The following is an 18,672-nucleotide window of genomic DNA, read 5'->3' as shown; positions in this document are numbered from 1 at the left end:
TAGCTGACAGTGAACTCTGCAGTTAAAACATGGATGCACTGATAAGAGATGTTAACAGCAGCCTGTTTTGTTTCTTTATATTTAATAAAGAATCAAAATATGCAATCTTTAATGTATTTAAATAAGGCCTGCAAAATTTTACCTTCATACTACAGAAATGTTAAGTTATAGGTCCTCAAAGTACTTAGGGGACATAAGTGTTTTCCCCCCCCAAGATTTTTAAATCTGTCATAATTTAATAAGTGCATTTGATAGCAAAAATTGAAATCTGATGACATTTTCAGGGTTTAACCTTCCACTTAGATTAGTTTTACACCCACTCTAAATGTCACAGTCCAAAGCCCAATTCTTGTTTTCTTTAGCATGATTAATTAATACATTTTTATAACCAACTCTTAACATCAATATCATAGTTCACCAATATCATACAGTGAAATCTGAGATCTATTTTATCATTCAATTAAAATAAATTTGAAGTAAATGAGCACTATTTATGTATAATGCAAATTATATACTCTGTGTGCACTTTGAGAGAAAGTACCCAGGAAATTATATGAAAGTAGCATTTAGCATTTAAATATACCACAGTTGTAGTTCAAAAAATAAAATTACAACTCATAACAGTGCAGAGGGGAGGCCTCAACAACAAATTAACAACATTAACTGTGAGGAGAAAATCCAAATAAAACAAAAGTGAAAACAAAATAGCAACTTTAAAAAAATATGATAACTCATCAAGGTCATGAAAGTCATGATGATTTTGGACTCTTTGTTATTTCTTTGAACTGTTGTTTTTCCAGTGTGGAATGATTGTACGACAAACATCTTTAATGGCTTTTAAAAACACGAATTGTTCTGTTTAGCAAGTTTCAGCTCAACCACACAGTTTTGGTAGCCATTAGCAAGCTGCTGGAAGAATTCTGGCTGAACATTTGACTTTTCTTGGCAGAATTTTATTTTTTTTAATCTGCTTGATTCCCTGGCAAGAAGTTGGATTTTAATCATACTGCACAAATTTCCAATAGAGTCGAGAATTTGTTCCAGAAACTTAATGCTAGCCTCCTTTATCCATTCCAAACCCAGCTTTGGATTTGTGCTTTGGATTGTTTGGTGATCCTTTTGGAACACCCAGCTGTGTCCCATTGTTCTGTACTGGTCAATCCAGTGAATCCTCCTTATGCTGGCAAAGAGAAATTACCAGTTGTAACCAATCATTCTCTGTGATGAGAAGTTAATAGGCCTTTGCCTTGTCAAAAAAGATTTGGGTGAATGTGTGCCGTATATATATATATGTTTATATATATATAGGAATATGTATCTGTATACTTTTGACACACTGGATTAGCGAAAATCCAAAATACATTCAAACTTATGCCCACAATTCTTTGTTTTTTAAAGATCTAAGCTGTGCAATCATTCCCCTCTCGAAAAAGAAATGTTTTTTTAAAAAAAACTAAATTACCATAACTTTCATACCCATGATGAGTGTATGTAAACTTCTAACCTTCTAACCTTGCTCTCTGTAGATGCCATAGAGCAAGATAAGGAGTTATGAAACTTTTCATTTCCCTAGAACAAAGTTAAGAAGCAAATAATGAAATACATAATGAATTACTCTGAATATTTATTCTCAAACATCATAATGATCATGGTGTGTCTCTACTGTTATCTATCATGCCACTAATATTAAAGATTTTTTTAAATAGAGTAAAGGGGAATTTAACATTAGGTAGACTTTATACTGTAGCTTGATATAATTATGAGCAACAGCTACTTCTGTCTTGGTATGGGAAACATATATAGCTGACTGCACATATTACAGTAAACACAATTTATATTTATAGTGCAGTATAAGATGATAAATGAAAAAATATCTGTTCTGGATCAGTGGGAACCAGAATTATTTTTTTAAATTATTTTTATTTATTTATTTTATTGAGTTTTGACTTCAGTTGAGTTTAATATAGCTCCCAAAATGTGTTTGCTCATTTTGGTTACAAATGTTTACTTTTCATTGAGTTTTTATTAGCTTAAGTCTTTATTTTAGGCCTCCAGGATATGGAGAGCATCTCCTGGAGAGGATGTTTAGGGAAAAAATCAGAATATCTAGTACATTAAAAAAAAAAACCTTTCTGAAAGCAGGTCACCCACAAGTCCCAATAAACATGTTCATCAAAGCCTCATCAGGCTGGTTACGATATGTTTTTCATTTTATTTTAAGTTTTTTTTTTCAAGTACACAAAATCGTTTCAGTTAGCTTATATATATTTTTTCAAAAGTGTACTTTTTTATTTTTATTAACTAAAAAGCTTTTTCGACATCTACTAGTTTTTATTTTAGTTTTAATTAATTACAATAACCTCGGTAGGATCTAAGCTTTTCTTTGTTTAATAATCACATAAAATTTGAACGAAATATTGGGAATAAGAATAATAAAATACTTTTTTTTTCATTGGAGTAGGTAAATAGGTACATAAAATAAGTATTCCAAATTAAATTAAGACGAACATTTTTTAGGCTTCACAAACAGAGACAGTCCTGAAGGTTAATTTTATTCTTGACCTCAAGAAAAAGAGAATATATATTAAATATTTGTTTTGTTCAAAATAAGCAATTGTTGGGGCTTTTAAACCACTTTGACTTTGCCGGATTAAAAATGCTGCGTGGAAATCAAAGCTCGAGCATTATAACAGCTCATTAATTAAGCCATGTGAAATTATTCGGAATTTATTATATCCACTAACAAAATTATCGATATGCATACTGAACATAGTAATAATTAATTCCGTTTTTTAATCACGCTGGATCAGGCAGTGTGTGAGCATCCTATTGGTGCTTGCTCTACCCTCCTTCCGCCCTTTCTCAAGGATTAAATTGCGCACTGTTCTGGCAAGACTGCTCGTAATCCTTTTATTTGGGTACAAAGTCGGTTAAGTTGGCACGCGAGGAACGACAAAATGCTCGCCATAGTCCGCAAACAACTTAGAAGTCACCCAGCTGTAAGTATATTGCAACTATATTCAGGTTAAAAGTCATTTTGGGTAATCTTTTTGAGAGCCCAGGCTGGTACTAGGCTAAGTTGCCAGTTAGCAGTGCTAGCTTGATTAGCCTCTGCGTTTGACCGCACTGACTTTGAGAGATCAAAGTATGTAGCAGTCTTTGTTTTCATTTTTTCTGTGTAATTTGTTGGTTAAGAGTGATCCTTCTGGCAGCTGATGACTTTCAGTTAAATAAGGTCACGACTTTAGTCATTCGATGGTTGTTGATTATTAGCCACGAAGAGCCTTTTCATGTCCTCTAAATAGCTGCTCCCACTAGTTAGCTGGCTACATTGGGTTAGCAAGTCCTTGTGAACTATTAATAGAACCCACAAAAGCGCCTCTCTTTTCGACAAAATATGTGTATATATTTTATAGTTATGGTAGTTAAAGTTGGCCAATTTTAGCCCCTGTTCGTTTCATGTTTCATTCCAGAGGCTGCCTACGTGAGCAGGGGCGTGTTTTCAGTGTAAACATGTAGTTGAGTGTCATTGTCTTGAGAGCTTTAGGCTTCTCTCAGCTGATAAGATGCCTTATCTTCCTTTGTCTCTTACAGCTGATCCCCCTTTTCATCTTCATCGGTGGAGGAGCAGCCATGTCTCTGTTGTACCTCGCCCGTCTGGGCTTGAGAAACCCTGATGTCTGGTAAGTCATGTGTCGTTTTCTTAATTAAAAATGTGTTTGTTTTTCGTGTTTGCATACAAGAGAATTTTCAAGTTCGTTGCCATGTACCTAGGAGTTACTCTTTAACTCTTCTTTCTGCAGCTGGGATCGCAAGAATAATCCAGAGCCCTGGAACAAACTTGGCCCAAATGATCAGTACAAGGTGTGCATCCCTTATGTTTAATTGTCTTGCAGTCTTGATTTTTCTGCTCTGATGTATTTAACAGTGGAGGTGGTTTTACTCTTGGATTGTATTGTGCAGCTTTAGTGGTGGAGTTTCTTATCCAGGGATAATTCCTCTTTAGTTGGACTAATCAAACATAATCTTGTTAACGCTGACCTGTGTTAACAAATCTTATCAAGTCATTAACGAGTGTAACTTGATGTAGTTGTGTTTGTTGTGGCAAGTGACCCAAACCATTTATGGTGGTGCATGCATTTTTCTGTGCAATCTTGGTGTTGGGCCTAATTATTTTTTATTTATTTTTTTGTGTTTGTCTTTTCAGTTTTTCACAGTCAACATGGACTACAGCAAGCTGAAGAAGGACCGTCCTGATTTCTAAACAACAGCTGGACCACAAGCACAAAGATCGGCAGATCTGCACAAACTGGCTCATTGTGAACGTTCCTCTGGAAAGCTTAATGATGCAGAGGCTTAACCCGCACAGATGTTACATATTTAAGTTTCCTCATTGCATCGATTTGGCTTTTGGATATTGATTTACTCACAGTCTCATCAATAAAGTACAGGAGTCTTTTCTCCTCTATACTGAGAAAATTTGTTTTTATTTTTTCATGTGCTGTTGCCTGCTATATGCTTGTCCTGTCTTAATTTGCATCATCACTTTCCAGTGTCTAATATGCATACATATTGCATCACTTTTCAGACCAATGTCCACAACTTCTTTACATTTGTCATGTTCTGCTGCTGCTATACCTGCTTTGCATTCACCTAATTTTAGCTTTGTCCTGCTTTAACCCAATTAACAGTAAATTACGTACCACACTACTTTGGTTGCTGTCCAATCTTTTGACATAAAAAGGAAACCCTGTCTGTATTTGAACCACCTTTGGTTGCAATTGCTTCAATCGAGAAGACATGGTGGCAAAAAGGTGTGTGGGTTTCTCTCCCCCCCCCCCCCCCTTTTCAAAGCTGGACTTGATGGTTTAGAGCAGTAGCGTGTTCGTGTTACACATTAAGTGGAATGAACTGGAAGTTGGCAGTGGGACATTTGGAGGTGTGTCTTCTTACAGAATGCCATCGCTCTCAGCCAGATAAGTTTGTAAATGTCAACAGGTCGTGCTTTTCCATCTGCAGCCTGGAGAAATGCGACAAGGATGAGCAGTCAGTGCAGTGCAGAAAATGTCAAGGACACTTTCATATTTGAATGGAAGCCCTCGTTGGAGTCTTCACCCATCCTCTGTAGTTTTGCATACACGTGAATCCCCCAGTTTTCACCTTGGGGCTTTTGCTACAGTGTATAGCACAATATCAGCTTTTAATCTAAGTGTGTGTGTGTGTGTGTGTGTGTGTATATATATATATATATATATACACACACACACACACATATACACAGTGGCTTGCAAAAGTATTCCGCCCCCTTGAACTTTTCCACATTTTGTCACATTACAGCCACAAACATGAATCAATTTTATTGGAATTCCACGTGAAAGACTAATACAAAGTGGTGCACACGTGAGAAGTGGAACGAAAATGATACATGATACCAAACATTTTTTACAAATAACTGAAAAGTGGGGTGTGGTAATTATTCAGCCCCCTGAGTCAATACTTTATAGAACCACCTTTTGCTGCAATTACAGCTGCCAGTCTTTTAGGGTCTGTCTCTACCAGCTTTGCACATCTAGAGACTGAAATCTTTGCCCATCTTCTTTGCAAAACAGCTCCAGCTCAGTTAGATTAGATGGTCAGCGTTTGTGAACAGCAGTTTTCAGATCTTGCCACAGATTCTCGATTGGATTTAGACACCAGACAGGTCAGGGATAAAGTTATTGAGAAATTTAAAGCAGGCTTAGGCTACAAAAAGATTTCCCAAGCCTTGAACATCCCATGGAGCACTGTTCAAGCGATCATTCAGAAATGGAAGGAGTCTGGCACAACTGTAAACCTACCAAGACAAGACCGTCCACCTAAACTCACAGGCCGAACAAGGAGAGCACTGATCAGAAATGCAGCCAAGAGGCCCATGGTGACTCTGGACGAGCTGCAGAGATCTAGCTCAGGGGAGCTGGTCAGAGTTGATGGGAAGATGGATGGAGCCAAATACAGGGCAATCTTGGAAGAAAACCTCTTGGAGTCTGCAAAAGACTTGAGACTGGGGCGGAGGTTCACCTTCCAGCAGGACAACAACCCTAAACATAAAGCCAGGGCAACAATGGAATGGTTTAAAACAAAACATATCCATGTGTTAGAATGGCCCAGTCAAAATCCAGATCTAAATCCAGTCGAGAATCTGTGGGAAAGTTTTGCAAGCCACTGTATATATGCTGCCAAGCCTCACTCCAGATAGGTTCTTATTAGAGGTAATAAAATCTGTTTTAAAGGGGTGACAAGATGGAAGCCAGTGGCGTACTTGGTCCATAGTGAACACTCCATCAGGGGAGAGAAAACTCGCTTTCTGCCTTATTCATGGTATCACTAATGTGTACAGACATTTTTTGAATTAATGATGCAAAATCACTACCTTAAAATATAAGGAAATTGGCATTTAGACTTATCTAACAGATTTCTTAATTTTTTTTTAAAATGTTAATAATTTTTACATCGACTTTGGTGTTTTTGAGGAATAAATGCATTAAATAAAAAAAAGACTTTGTTGTAACAATTGTGCTTTCATGTAAATGTTAAGCATACATACAGTTTACATACACCCATCATGGACATGAATGTCATGGTAATTTGGGGCTTTTGTTTTCTTTTAACTTTCCAGGGTAGAATGATTGCACAGCATACATCTTTAAGTCCATACAGGGTCAAAAGCATACATAAAGTATGTATACTTACATGTATACATTCCAAATAACAGATATGTTGGTCCTGTAGCAGGTTACACCTTCACCATGGACTTTTGTAGCCATTAACGACCTTCAGGCATAATTCAGACTGGATATTTGACTGCTCTTCTTGGAACAAGAGTTCATTTATGATATTAGAGAAGGCTGCAGTCAACTGAGACTGAAGAATTCACTTGGAAGAGTGACAAAAACATTTCTTCCAGTGAAAACGCTACAACAGTCATCAGTTTTCCTGGATTTGCTTACCTGGATGATTGAGCATGCATCAAGACAAGAGATCATTTTAACTAGGTGTTTTTTTTTTGGTGGGAACCTGGATTTTAAGCATAGTCCATAAGTTTTCAAAAGAGTTGAGGTCAGGGCTTTGGGAAGTCCAGTCCAGCTTGATTTATCCATTATACATTCCAAACCCAGTTTTCATGTGTGTTTGGGATCATTGTCTTGTTGGAACACCCAGCTGTGTCCAAGCTTCAGCCATTTAGTTGTTAAGTTGGGGTGAATTTGTAGAATTCGAAGGTAGTCCTCCTTCTTCATTATTCCATCCACTGTATGCAATGTACCAGTACCAGTGGCAGCAGCCCCAGTGCATGATGGAGCCATCACCATGCTTGACAGTATTCTTTCTGTTTGAAAGCCTCAACTTTACTCTTCCAAACATACCTGTTGTCACTGTGACCTAATACTTCAGTCTTTGTCTCAGCTGGCCACTTTTCTTCAGAAGGCATTTGTCTTGTCCACGTGGGCAGCTGCAGATTTCAATCAAGCTTGAAGGTGTCAGTTTTGGAGCAGGGGCTTATTTTCCAGGAGCAAGCACTTTGGCGACAGTGGGACGGAAAATCTCCCTTTTAACAAGAAGAAACCTCTTGCAGAACCAGGCTCAGGGAGGGGCAGCTATCTGCTGGGACCTCAATTCCTCCCATCTGAGGATGGGGTTGTTGAGTGTTCTTCCCAAGATTTAAGTGAGTATATGCATATCTTTGAGCCAAAACACTCTCAGTTCTACCAAGAATATCGAGCCAGAATTATGCTAGAAGCTTGCTGATGTCTACAAAAAATCCTAAATAAATTCAAACATATACAGCCAATTCTTGTTTTTTAAAGTCATTAAAGAACAATGAATGTACATTGAATCATAACATTAACATAACATTATTACAATACTGGCTTAGGAGCTTTTCTAATAATCTAACAGTCAACTCTTGAGCGGTTTTTGACAGGCAGCTAAAGGGGGAAGAGTTCAAACTGCTTTGTGGCAGTAACACCTCTGAGGAAACTGGCTGAACACAACTGCAGAGCCAAGCTGACCTGCATCTTTACCCTCCCACTCCTGACCCTTGACCCCTTGAATTCAGCTTTTTTCTGCCACACTGCAAAGGTAGCATAGAAAAAAAAAGCAACAAGGAAAATTAATGTGAGGCAAGACACTAGGCAGCTGGTGCTGCAAATTTTCTTCAAAAGGTCAAACCAAAGGTCAGGCAGCCCAGAAACATGGGAGAATGCAGAGAATCTTGCACCATTCATATTAGCAAAGTCCTGACCAAAGCATCTTCATAAAGCTTGTGTGAGTTTTGAAGTTTGTGCATGAGAAGAAACAATTAAAAAGCTCTTCTATTCTCTTTAATCTGAAAGCCATGCACTTGAAGCTGTTGCAATTCTCCCCCAGTATAAGCCTGTTAGCAACAGCTAGACATCCCGTTTTCTCTTTTCGAGAATTATCTTGAATATTTTATGACTGTGATCGGCAAAGTTTAGCCATGATGTCTGAGCAGAAATACAAGTGAGTGGCCTGCTTAAATGACTGCTTTTCAAAAAGTCATTTAGGAAATCATCAGTACCACAAAAATAATCTTCAGCTGTCTTTTTTTCTTCTTTTTAGCTTTTGTTCAGCTTTTTGATTAGTGCCGCTGCTCAGGTTTAAAATATAATGGAACTTTAACTTAGAAGCTAAGGTTAATGGTTTTAAATCTATTTAATTTTACATTTTATTTTCAATATTCTTAATTCTCCAGCTAAAAAAAAACATTTCATTAAAATAAAAGTCCTTCACCTATGTTTGCCAATGATTTGCAATTTACCAACAAACCTTTCCAGCATTTAGTTTCATCCCTCATTTAATAACCAAATAGTGCAGTTTCATTTGTTGTGTTGCCCATAAATTAAATGAAAGAGAAACAGTTTGTTTACACCTCTTGATGAACAGCAAACACAACTGAACTGCAATTTCCTATATTATTATATGACATGTGCTGCCTTGTGCTTTCCTTATATCTATTTTCTAACTCCTCTTCTCACCAAACCCTCAAATATGTTGACACCTTAATTTCTAACTCCTTTTTTATGTCTTCATGGCTACAGCCAAGGCCAGAGGCATTTTGTTTTCAGGTTGTCCATCCATCCTTCCCATTGTCATGGAAGCAATAGCAGAAATACCAAAAGGAAATTTGATTTGATCTGGCACAAAGGTCCATTTGGGCTCAAGGATGACCTAATTGGAATTAAGTAGTCAAAGGCGAAGGTTGCTGTGACCTCACAAAACCCGTGTTTGGCCGTAACTAAGTGCTATATACAACCTGGGAGGTAATTCAAGTAACTGTCTCTACGCACAAAATATGCAAATGAGAAACATTCTTTTAGATGTCCTCCATTAAACACACAGTAGAGACACTTTCAATTCAATTCAATTTCAATTCAATTGGTTTTATTTATATAGCACCAAACCACAACAACAGCCTCAAGGCGCTTTATAGTGTAAGGTAAAGACTCTACAATCATACATTAGGTTCAACATCTAAAGTACCCACACACGCAGACACAAAAATCCCCCAAACACACTTTTTTGTGCAACATTTTATAGATATTTCATACAGAATGACAGTGAGAAAAACAAACAAGTGCTTCAGACTGAAAAGGAACAAACATCGTGATGGATTTCATCCACTTTTATCTCTGTGTCAATATTGCCTCAGTAATGTCTTAGTTACTTCTCAATTACCACTCTGTTTTTGGCTCAGTAGACTCAGACACAGACATCCACACTCACAGATGCATTACTGAAAGAATAAACTGCTTTCCCTCCCCTGCTGTGAGCTGTGCTGAGTAATGAGTGAAAGCCTTTCTCCTCCTGATTCTTGCAGGGTGAGTGCCTCTTATTTTTTTTTACCATTTGGTGTTCAACTCGGATCTGCTCTCCATTTGTTCTTGTTTTGTTTCACCCCTGCTTTATCCTTCTCTGTGACCATTTCTCCTTTACTCTTCATCATTTTTCCTTTTTTTTTGGACTTTTCCAGTTTCACTTCCATAAAGCTCAGACACTGACACATGCTCACATAGCCAACAGAGAGGGAGTTTGCTGTATACGTTTTTTTCCCCCCTGAATAAAATCACATTGATCCTTGAGTCTGCTCACCGAGGATGACAAAGTGCCATTTTCAGCAGATGCACAAAAAGGTCAGGGTTGTCGATGTATTTTTGCATGAGGGATTGAGTAAGGATGCTGCAATTTAACATCCATTTCAAGAGGAATACTGCAGGAATTAATCATCTCCGATATCTCAGGGACAAAGAGGCTGTGTGAGCATGCTTTATGTGGTGTTTCACAGCATGCATCACTCAGTTTGGAGCCAATTCAGCATTGGACTGGCTGGATGGTTAGAGACTGTCTCATATATACAAGGTCTCAGGTTTTTATCGCTGAAACAATCAGTGAGTGTTGTCCTTGAGTAAGACAGTGCACCCCTCAGGATAGACTGCCAACCAAATATCTGCAGTGAAAACGGATGTAAGCTAAAGTGTGATTAATCTGTGATCATTCTATCAGTGCTTGACAAGGATGGAAAGGAATGAAGTATTGCAAGAAAAACTAGCAAACAAACCCAATCCAAGTTCTCATCATTCTTGGCATCTGTGTTTTGATGAAATCTGCTTTTTTCACCCTTTTTTTTCTTGCATCCATGGTAGGAAAGCAGGTCAAAATTTAAATAGCTGAAAATAGAACATCTGGCTGGGCCTTGTCAGTCAGCAGTGCGTAATGAAATATGGAAATTGGGGCGCTCTTCAAAGAGATGGAGCCGTCCTGGGTCTCCAGCAGGCCCCTCAACAGCCCCGGCGGAGCCCCGCCCCTCTGAAACGTGTGCTACATTTCCAGGTGCTGCCGCTGCGGCCCAGTCCGCCGGCAGTGCCAGCTCGTTAGCGCTCACAGCCTGGTGGAGCTGGCAGCTGGCATCATTAAACTTCAAACCGGCTTTCGACCCGGGGTGCCGCCGCGGGGAGAGACCGCCCGCTTATCCGCCTGCCAACAGCTGATTAGAGCCACGCTGACACCAGCAACCAGACTACATCCAGACAGCGCTTCCACACACCAGCAGCTACACCAGCACCACCTATCCCAACAGCTTATCCCACACATCACCGACAACCACATAAACTATCCAAAGAGCAACCAGACATAGAGACAAGCCCACAGCACCGGAGTAACCGAAATCAGTGTGTGCAGCGTGTCTAAAGATTGGCAGCAAGGCTGAAGGAGAGCAAAAGGCTCCCATAGCCATTTAGCTTTTATTTTCATGCTGAGCAACTGTAGAGAAAAAAGTCAGACGCAGTAACACTTATGCAGAATTTGACTTTTAATGGATTACAAGAGTCAGTGTTTTAGCAAGGCCTCTGAATGTTATTCTGCATTAAAAACATCTGTTTCCGCTTTGAGACTAGCTGGAGAAAATTGGCGAGTACTTGAAAGTTATTGTATTAGTCAGAATCGAACATTTTTCCTCCCAGCAGTTTTGCATGAAGTGGCCTTAAAACAACACTTTAACACTTTAGAACAAGCTTTTTCCCCATGTTTGCCAAAAAGATGAAATATATAAATATAGCCAGGTTTTTCAAAGTAAATAATATTCTCATACATATATAATAAATTCCCCAATCTCCACAGGCAGTCTTTATCCTTCAAGTTCAGGTCCTCTACCTACCAGAGGCCTGGGAGCTTGACCGTAGGCAGTATCTTTGCTGTTTGAGAGATCTTGGCTGTCGTTTCTGGGATCCACTGGAACCATTAGCCTAGTTTGTGCCCTCTGATTACCACTGGGACCACTCTTCCCTTCACCTTCCACCTTCGTCATCTCTAGCTTTTCTGTCAGGTATTTCCCAAGGTTGGGTTACCAATTCACCTAACCTGATGCAGGTCTTTGGACAGAGGAAAGAACTGTAGTACCCCTAGAGAAACCATACAAGGATGGGGAGAACACGTGAATGCCACATCATCCAGTTGGTGGATTCAAACATGTGCTGTGAGGCAACAGTGCTAACCACTGTACAACCATGCTGCAATAAGATGGAATCAGTGTGCTGTCAGTTTGCAATTGAATGGGTGTCATATTGGCAGTTACGAGCAATCGCTTACTGATAATACACATATACACATTAAACAGAAAATCACATGAGCTACTTACATTCTGAGCTGAGTTGCTTCAGGATACTGATTTAACTAGAAAATGACAGACGCCCAGAAGTATAACCAGAATACAGCCATTTGGAAACGAGTTGAGTCAAGTCCCCTACTGATTCACCCCAGATGAGTTGTGCCGTCTCGCTCAGACTAATTGCAATCATAAATTAAACGGCAGTTATTTGCAAACCCTTTTCAATCTGTCTGAGAATGACTGCAGCCAGTCCAACCACATTTGTTTGGGGAGAGACTGCTTCTCACCAGGAGACCTGTGCAATCACCTTGTTATTGAAAGAACTCACCAAGAAGGTTGAAGGTGTTGTATGCTTTTCTAGTCACAAGGAAGTTGCTATCTCAGTCACACTTTTTACTCTAGTGTGACTGAGCCATTACAGCAAACATGGCTTGCTGTGTATCCAAGAAGCCTATGCTTGTGTGTGTGAGTGTGTGTGTGTGAGTGTGTGTGTGTGTATCTTGTGAACGAATTAGCAGGCAAACTAGTTAGCAGGTGTCGTGAGTTTGTGGGACGCACCCACATACAGTATAAAAGGTGGATATACCTTCTGGCTCTGAAAAGTGAAGCCAACTCTGAACTGCCTTAAACCTGCATTGCTTTTAATGGCCAACAGGGGGCGATACTGCTGTTTGCAAACAGATTTCTGTACCTATAGATTTCTAGGAAAAAATGCCCTTATGACTTCTGTTTTTCTTTGATAGATGTCAAGAGTGTCATAACAATATTATCACATCTGGCCCACCCAACATTTGCCAAAGGGCCCAAAGTATTTATATTAGACCCAAATTTGTCTGCAATCGGCATAGTGTCACTGTTCAGGTCAGATAACACCCAAGTTGCCTCTTTCTTTCCATTGAATAACATTTAGAAACACTACTGTCCTTTGCTTCCAGAGCATCTTTCAGATCTACTCTTTGAAAAAAAAAGAATACTGACAATATTTTCTTGTTTTGCTAATGTGAGAAAATATTCAACATAACCCACCAGTTGTTGATGACTCAGAGAGAGCACAAACCCGGAGTATTCTCCTGAAAGGAGTTTCTTTACAGTTATTGCCTCCAAATGGATTGTTGGCTAGTTTGTGTGCATACCTTTGCCTTTCTATCAAATGATGAAAAAGAATTTAATTTGCACTCAATCAGGCTCATGTATGTGGCAGAGCGCCCGTATCTCGTCAAACCCGGTGACACACATGAACACTAGTCCCACTGGAGCCACAGACTGGTTTGAGCTCCATTACCATCCTTTTGTTTCCTTACATTGCTCTTCTTTTATCTTCTCTCACTGCTGAGCACAAGCAGAGACTTGATAATTTCCACTGTGATTGAGTCATGAATGATAATGGCTTGATTATTTGGTTAGAATTGCTCTCTTTAGATTCATTTCATGTTCTGTGGTAATTGAGAAGCTTTTTCAGTCTGGATAATACCAAACTGTTCATCTGACAGCTTTTAAACATCCCCCAGTCTTCATATTTTCACAGCTGACTTTTTTTTTTTTTGGCCAGTGGAAAACTAATTTCATTCTTCGTGCTGTTGGAAAATCTCCAGACAATTTCCATTAAATCAATGTATTACCATACCACACGGCTTTAACAGAAACCTTAAAGCCAGTGCAATGTGCTCTGAGACTATACTCTCCTGTGACTAAAGACCGACCTCCAAGAAACCCTGCAGTTCATCAGAGGGCTGTCGAGGAACTTTGGCTCTCCCCCTTGAGGTCTAGGTCATTCCTTAATCATCCATTCTGTCACTCTTTAGAGCCTAAAGGAGGCCAGTGTTACAGTATTACAGTAGAATACCCAATATAAGAAGTCTGTTATTTAAATATTGATAACTATCTTTAACACTGAAAGGAAGCTTTTGCTGCAACCATAACTTTCTTGTAGAATAGCAGAAAATCCATTAATGTGCTCTAAAGGTACCTCAGGGACCGGCCTGGGCTGCTCAGAGGAGAAACAGCTCTGTTATGCTGAGTTTAAAGAGAGGACCGTAGTAATAATTCAGCTCTGCAGTTAATGAATACAAATACTCACAAATATCAAGCTGATTCTAGTAAAAGCAGGAGCAAAAGAAAATAGAAAACAGATATGGGGTCTAAAAAACCTTAGATAGGGACAACATGCCCAATCTTGTCTTTTATTTGGATGAGCTGCTTTAAACAAGAGCTGTGTGGGTCTAACAAACAAATGAGCAGGAGGTTAATAAGAGGTCCAGCCGAACAACTGAAGAAGGTGCCTCACTCCTTAAAGAATCCCTAATGAGCTCGCTCTGCTTTTTTTTCCACTACCTTGCGCATTGATTGCTCACAAAACCGTTGACACAAAGGTCAGTGTCCACCAAGTGATGAACTTCAGTGTTTTATGGTTTTGACATGACCTTTTGACCTCCACCTTCCATCTCAATCCCCCCCTTATTATGTTGTCACGCAATCCACATGAATCATCCAAAGCACTCCTTAGAGAAAACACGCATTCACATCAACATGTACAACATATCCAAATCTGGCCCCTCCCTGCTCTCCCTCTCTATGTCTTAGTAAAAAATTTGCTGCTTACTTGACGCCTGGAGTCTTGGTAATTTCAGGCATTGCTGAGAGACCTTGAGAGGGCATGTTTTGTCTGAAGAAAGAAATGCCTCAGCTCACACAGGACTTCAAAGCAAATATGCAGGGGATGCTCACATCCACTGGGAGGCAGTAGAGTGTTTGTGGGAGATCGAGAGGCAGGGCGACCCCTCGCTGTAAGCAGTTGACCCTTGCGGCGGTGGAGGGCTGAGGCCGGGCATGGCTTGCATGTTCCCCTGGCAGGTTGCCCTCAGGCTGGGGTGGGAAAAAGCAGGCAGGACGGAAGAAGCGGCGTTGGGACCAGAATGGAACCTTCGGACTCCATCTGTCGATTTCTCCGCAACAGAGAAAAGGGAGACGGGGAGAGCCTGAGACGGGTGGGCCCACCTCCCACCAGCTGGCACTGCAACCAGCATCTGCCCACAGCCAAGATAACTTTCCTGCCTCCTCATCATCACTTCTCAGACAGCTTAAAGCCTCTTGTTTTCTCTCATCATAGTCAGCTGTTTCTTCACCTTCTATGCTTTTTTTGGAGTAATTTCACAATGTTGCACAACAAAATCAGAAATGCAGATTTTTCTCTGCGCTTTAACAGATCAGAGATGCTCACTGCCTGAGCTGTTCCACTGCTGCTGTTGTCTGAAGTTCACAGTTCTCAGATTCAATATTAAATCAATGACAGCAAAAATGAAGCGTGGGGAGTCGGCAGAGGGATGCAAACAGAAAACAAATTAGAAAAAGATGTATGTTTTGGGACAACTGAAATGTGGAGAAAGGGAAAAAAAATGGCCTACAAGTTTAGATTCTTCATATATTTTGTTTAAAGGACCTAAAGGCCCAGTGGGAAATCTGAACAGTAGTTGAGTTTATGTGGCTATATCACGATTGGACTGTGAAAATATGCCCCCCTAGTCTGCAAACAAACGCCATTATATAGAGAATCCCATGGAGAAAGGTTTTTATTATGTATATATTTGTTTTATAGAAATGTCTGACAACATCTTCCATGTAGAATGATAAAAATTATTTAGGTTTTTTTAAAAACATCTTTTAATACTCTGACTTTATCCACAGGATCCTATTTATGGCTGGGTGCTATTTAATTTGGAAAATATGTGGCTCTTTTCACATATATCATATACCTTAATCAGCTTGGCTGAATGTAGTCTAGTTTTCCTTACCTATCGATTGACATTCCTACCTTAAAAACATCCCAAATTTTAGTAAATAGCAGCTGCAAAACTGTAAGGCCAAAATGAACATTGGGCTTTATCAATAAGAGACACTTGGGAGGAATAGGTTTCCTCATCATTAGTTCAGAATCCCATCTGAGATCCCCCACCAAATTACAACTGTAAATTAGAAAGCAAACAACAGCCATAAAACTATGAGTCGGCGACATCGATTTTACTCAGTGTTCCAAAAACTGCTGCTATACTCAATTAAATTGATGTAACACAAATGACACACAACAAATGCTACATTCACTTTCACTCGGTCGCCTCATGCCTGACACTATTTGATGACTCCAGCTGTATTCTTTTTAATGGTCAAAGAAATGATTTTCTGCCTATTTTATACATTTTAATTTATCAGGCTTGTATTTTATTGATCTTTTCTTGAGCGTAACTATTTTTTTAATTTATTTATTTTTCTACACTGGTGTTAATTTTATAGGGCTTAATGGTTTTTATTTACATGCTTGTTTAAAGCATTCAAATAATTAAAAAAAAATGTTTCACCTTTACGCTGTTCACATCATTTTATGGATCTCCTGACTATTTCCCCATTTTTTCAGCACATTGTGCTTTCACCTAGTATGAAATGTGCCATTTGAACAAGGTTTTGCTGGCTTGCTAAAATGTCATTGTTTACTTTACTTTACTATAGAGCTTTGCAGGTTGCCAATACCCCCAGTGGATTAACCCAAGGAGGCAAAACTGTAGCCGCAGCCCAGCACAGTGCTGTAATGACACTGTGCCTGAATAAGGGGGCAATATACCCCCTCTAAATAATGCAGGACCAAGCCTTGCAAATTTTTGAAACATTTACAACAGGTACCGTAGGATGTATACTCACCCAAGACTGTATTTAGTCATTTGCCTCTGAATGACACAAGGTGTATGTGAAGCCTTCCATCATGGCACTCTGTGAAGTGCAGCACTAGCAGCTCCCCCTTCCTATTTCTGCCATATCTCTGGTGAAACAGGCTAATTTAGTCGAAAATTGATACAAGAACGGGGATAAAATGTTAAGCAAGACAATCCAACAAGTCTGATTAGGCTGTATGTAGCCAATTAGGCCTACTGGCTTCCATCTGAAGTCAAGAGAGCAGCAACTGCAGGCACATTAGCCTACTGGAGAGCTTTTCGTCTGTCCTGTAACATAATTATGTCCATGCTGGTACATTTAATCGGATTCATGTAAGATTTAAGGTTCTTTTAAAGTGCAGATGAGCAATAAAACCGAAAGGGCAAAATGCAGCTTGTAGATTTACAGTTTGAGCCACAATCATAACACACCAGCATCCATTATTCGATTCACTTTTATGCCTTGCGTTAGATATAGGTCTCAAGATTTAAATGTAATCTTGATGTAGCCACTGGTTTATGAGCTGATTTGCTAATATGAAACTAGTTTGGTTGCAGAGGAGATACATATTCTAGGCACACTGAACTTTTAGCTCTCTGCCATAAATAGAAAATGGTAACAATGTCCATGAGGTTTAAAGGTTCAAAGAGAAGCAGAGGATTAACTGATTCAGTGCTAACGTCCAGTGTGCCGTCTGATCACTTTGACTGGAATGTTGCTCATTATTGCTGAACCGATTCTGTGGTCAGAGACATTTTAATCCATTGAAAATAAATTGCTCGGTATATATTACAAATGTTTCTTTTGTTTATAGCCTTTTAATACCGTGTTCACTGTAAATAACATCCCTTGAGTTTTATTCCCTTGGAAAAAAAGAGAAGCAGCCAATTTAATAGCATGCTCCGTATTTCCTGTAAGCTTTTAATACGTTTTAGAGGGAGCAGCATAAGCTGGTAACTCCCCCCCCCCAAAAAAAAACCATGCAAATGAGATCCTATATATTGCTTTCATGTCATCATGTGAAATCCAAACTTGCCTTTACATCACAAGAGGAAATTAAAAACTAATTGACAGAACAAGCTTAAGTTTTTTATCTGAAGTCAGGACATACTGCAGTTTATCACTTGTGCTACTTTTATTAACAGCTTGTCTGAGCAAATGTAAATTAATCATCCAAAAAACATGAACGGTCACGCAAAAATGATGAATGAATGTTCGGCACAAAATAATATTCCTTGTGATTTTTTTTCCGTTGTTGTTGTATTTTTATATGTAGTTGCTCCAGTGCCATGTACTGTTTGTGTCTGCTGCCTGCTGCGTTTAATCTCAGCTCTCTGTGGACTCCAATGTCCATCTGATCACAATGATTAGCTTTAACAGATGTGCAGTTGGGCTCTGTTTGATGACACAAGTTGTTTGTTGACTAAACCATTCATGAAATGCGTTAAGCTACAGTCAGGAAGGTTTCCTTCTATGATGACTAAAAGCGCCCACAGAACACAGACAGACAGTGTGTGTTAATACGCAGCTCTTGTATTAAGGATCTATATTTGGATTTGTCAATGCTTGTAAAAAAAAAAGCTTGCAATTGCAAGTTCAGGCAATAAGACTTTATAAACCAATTTTTTAGCTAGAGAATTAAAATTAATATTTTATAGAAAAGAAAGAAAATATGCACAGCAGCATGTGAGATGGGTAACACAATGCACAAGACTGCACTGGATGAAAATTAACGACTCAGAAACGTCAGATTTCTGGTTTTAAAAAACTTGGATAATGCTCACTGCAGTAATAAATGATATGTGACCAGCTCGCAC

At 39.2% G+C, this 18,672-nt stretch overlaps 1 protein-coding gene across 1 annotated transcript; it reads left to right on the top strand.

The window, feature by feature from the left end:
- Positions 1-2,838: 2,838 nt before the first annotated feature.
- ndufa4a (NDUFA4 mitochondrial complex associated a) lies at positions 2,839-4,479 on the top strand. The gene is made up of 4 exons (XM_004552421.4): positions 2,839-2,999; positions 3,595-3,683; positions 3,804-3,864; positions 4,208-4,479. Exons 1-4 carry the CDS (start codon positions 2,958-2,960, stop codon positions 4,262-4,264), a joined length of 249 nt encoding a protein of 82 aa, XP_004552478.2. The 5' UTR covers positions 2,839-2,957; the 3' UTR covers positions 4,265-4,479.
- The last annotated feature ends 14,193 nt before the right edge of the window (positions 4,480-18,672 follow it).

This window comes from Maylandia zebra, linkage group LG4 (genome assembly GCF_041146795.1).
Source record: "Maylandia zebra isolate NMK-2024a linkage group LG4, Mzebra_GT3a, whole genome shotgun sequence".
Lineage (NCBI taxonomy): Eukaryota > Metazoa > Chordata > Actinopteri > Cichliformes > Cichlidae > Maylandia > Maylandia zebra.
This window is presented reverse-complemented; position numbering and strand designations above follow the sequence as displayed.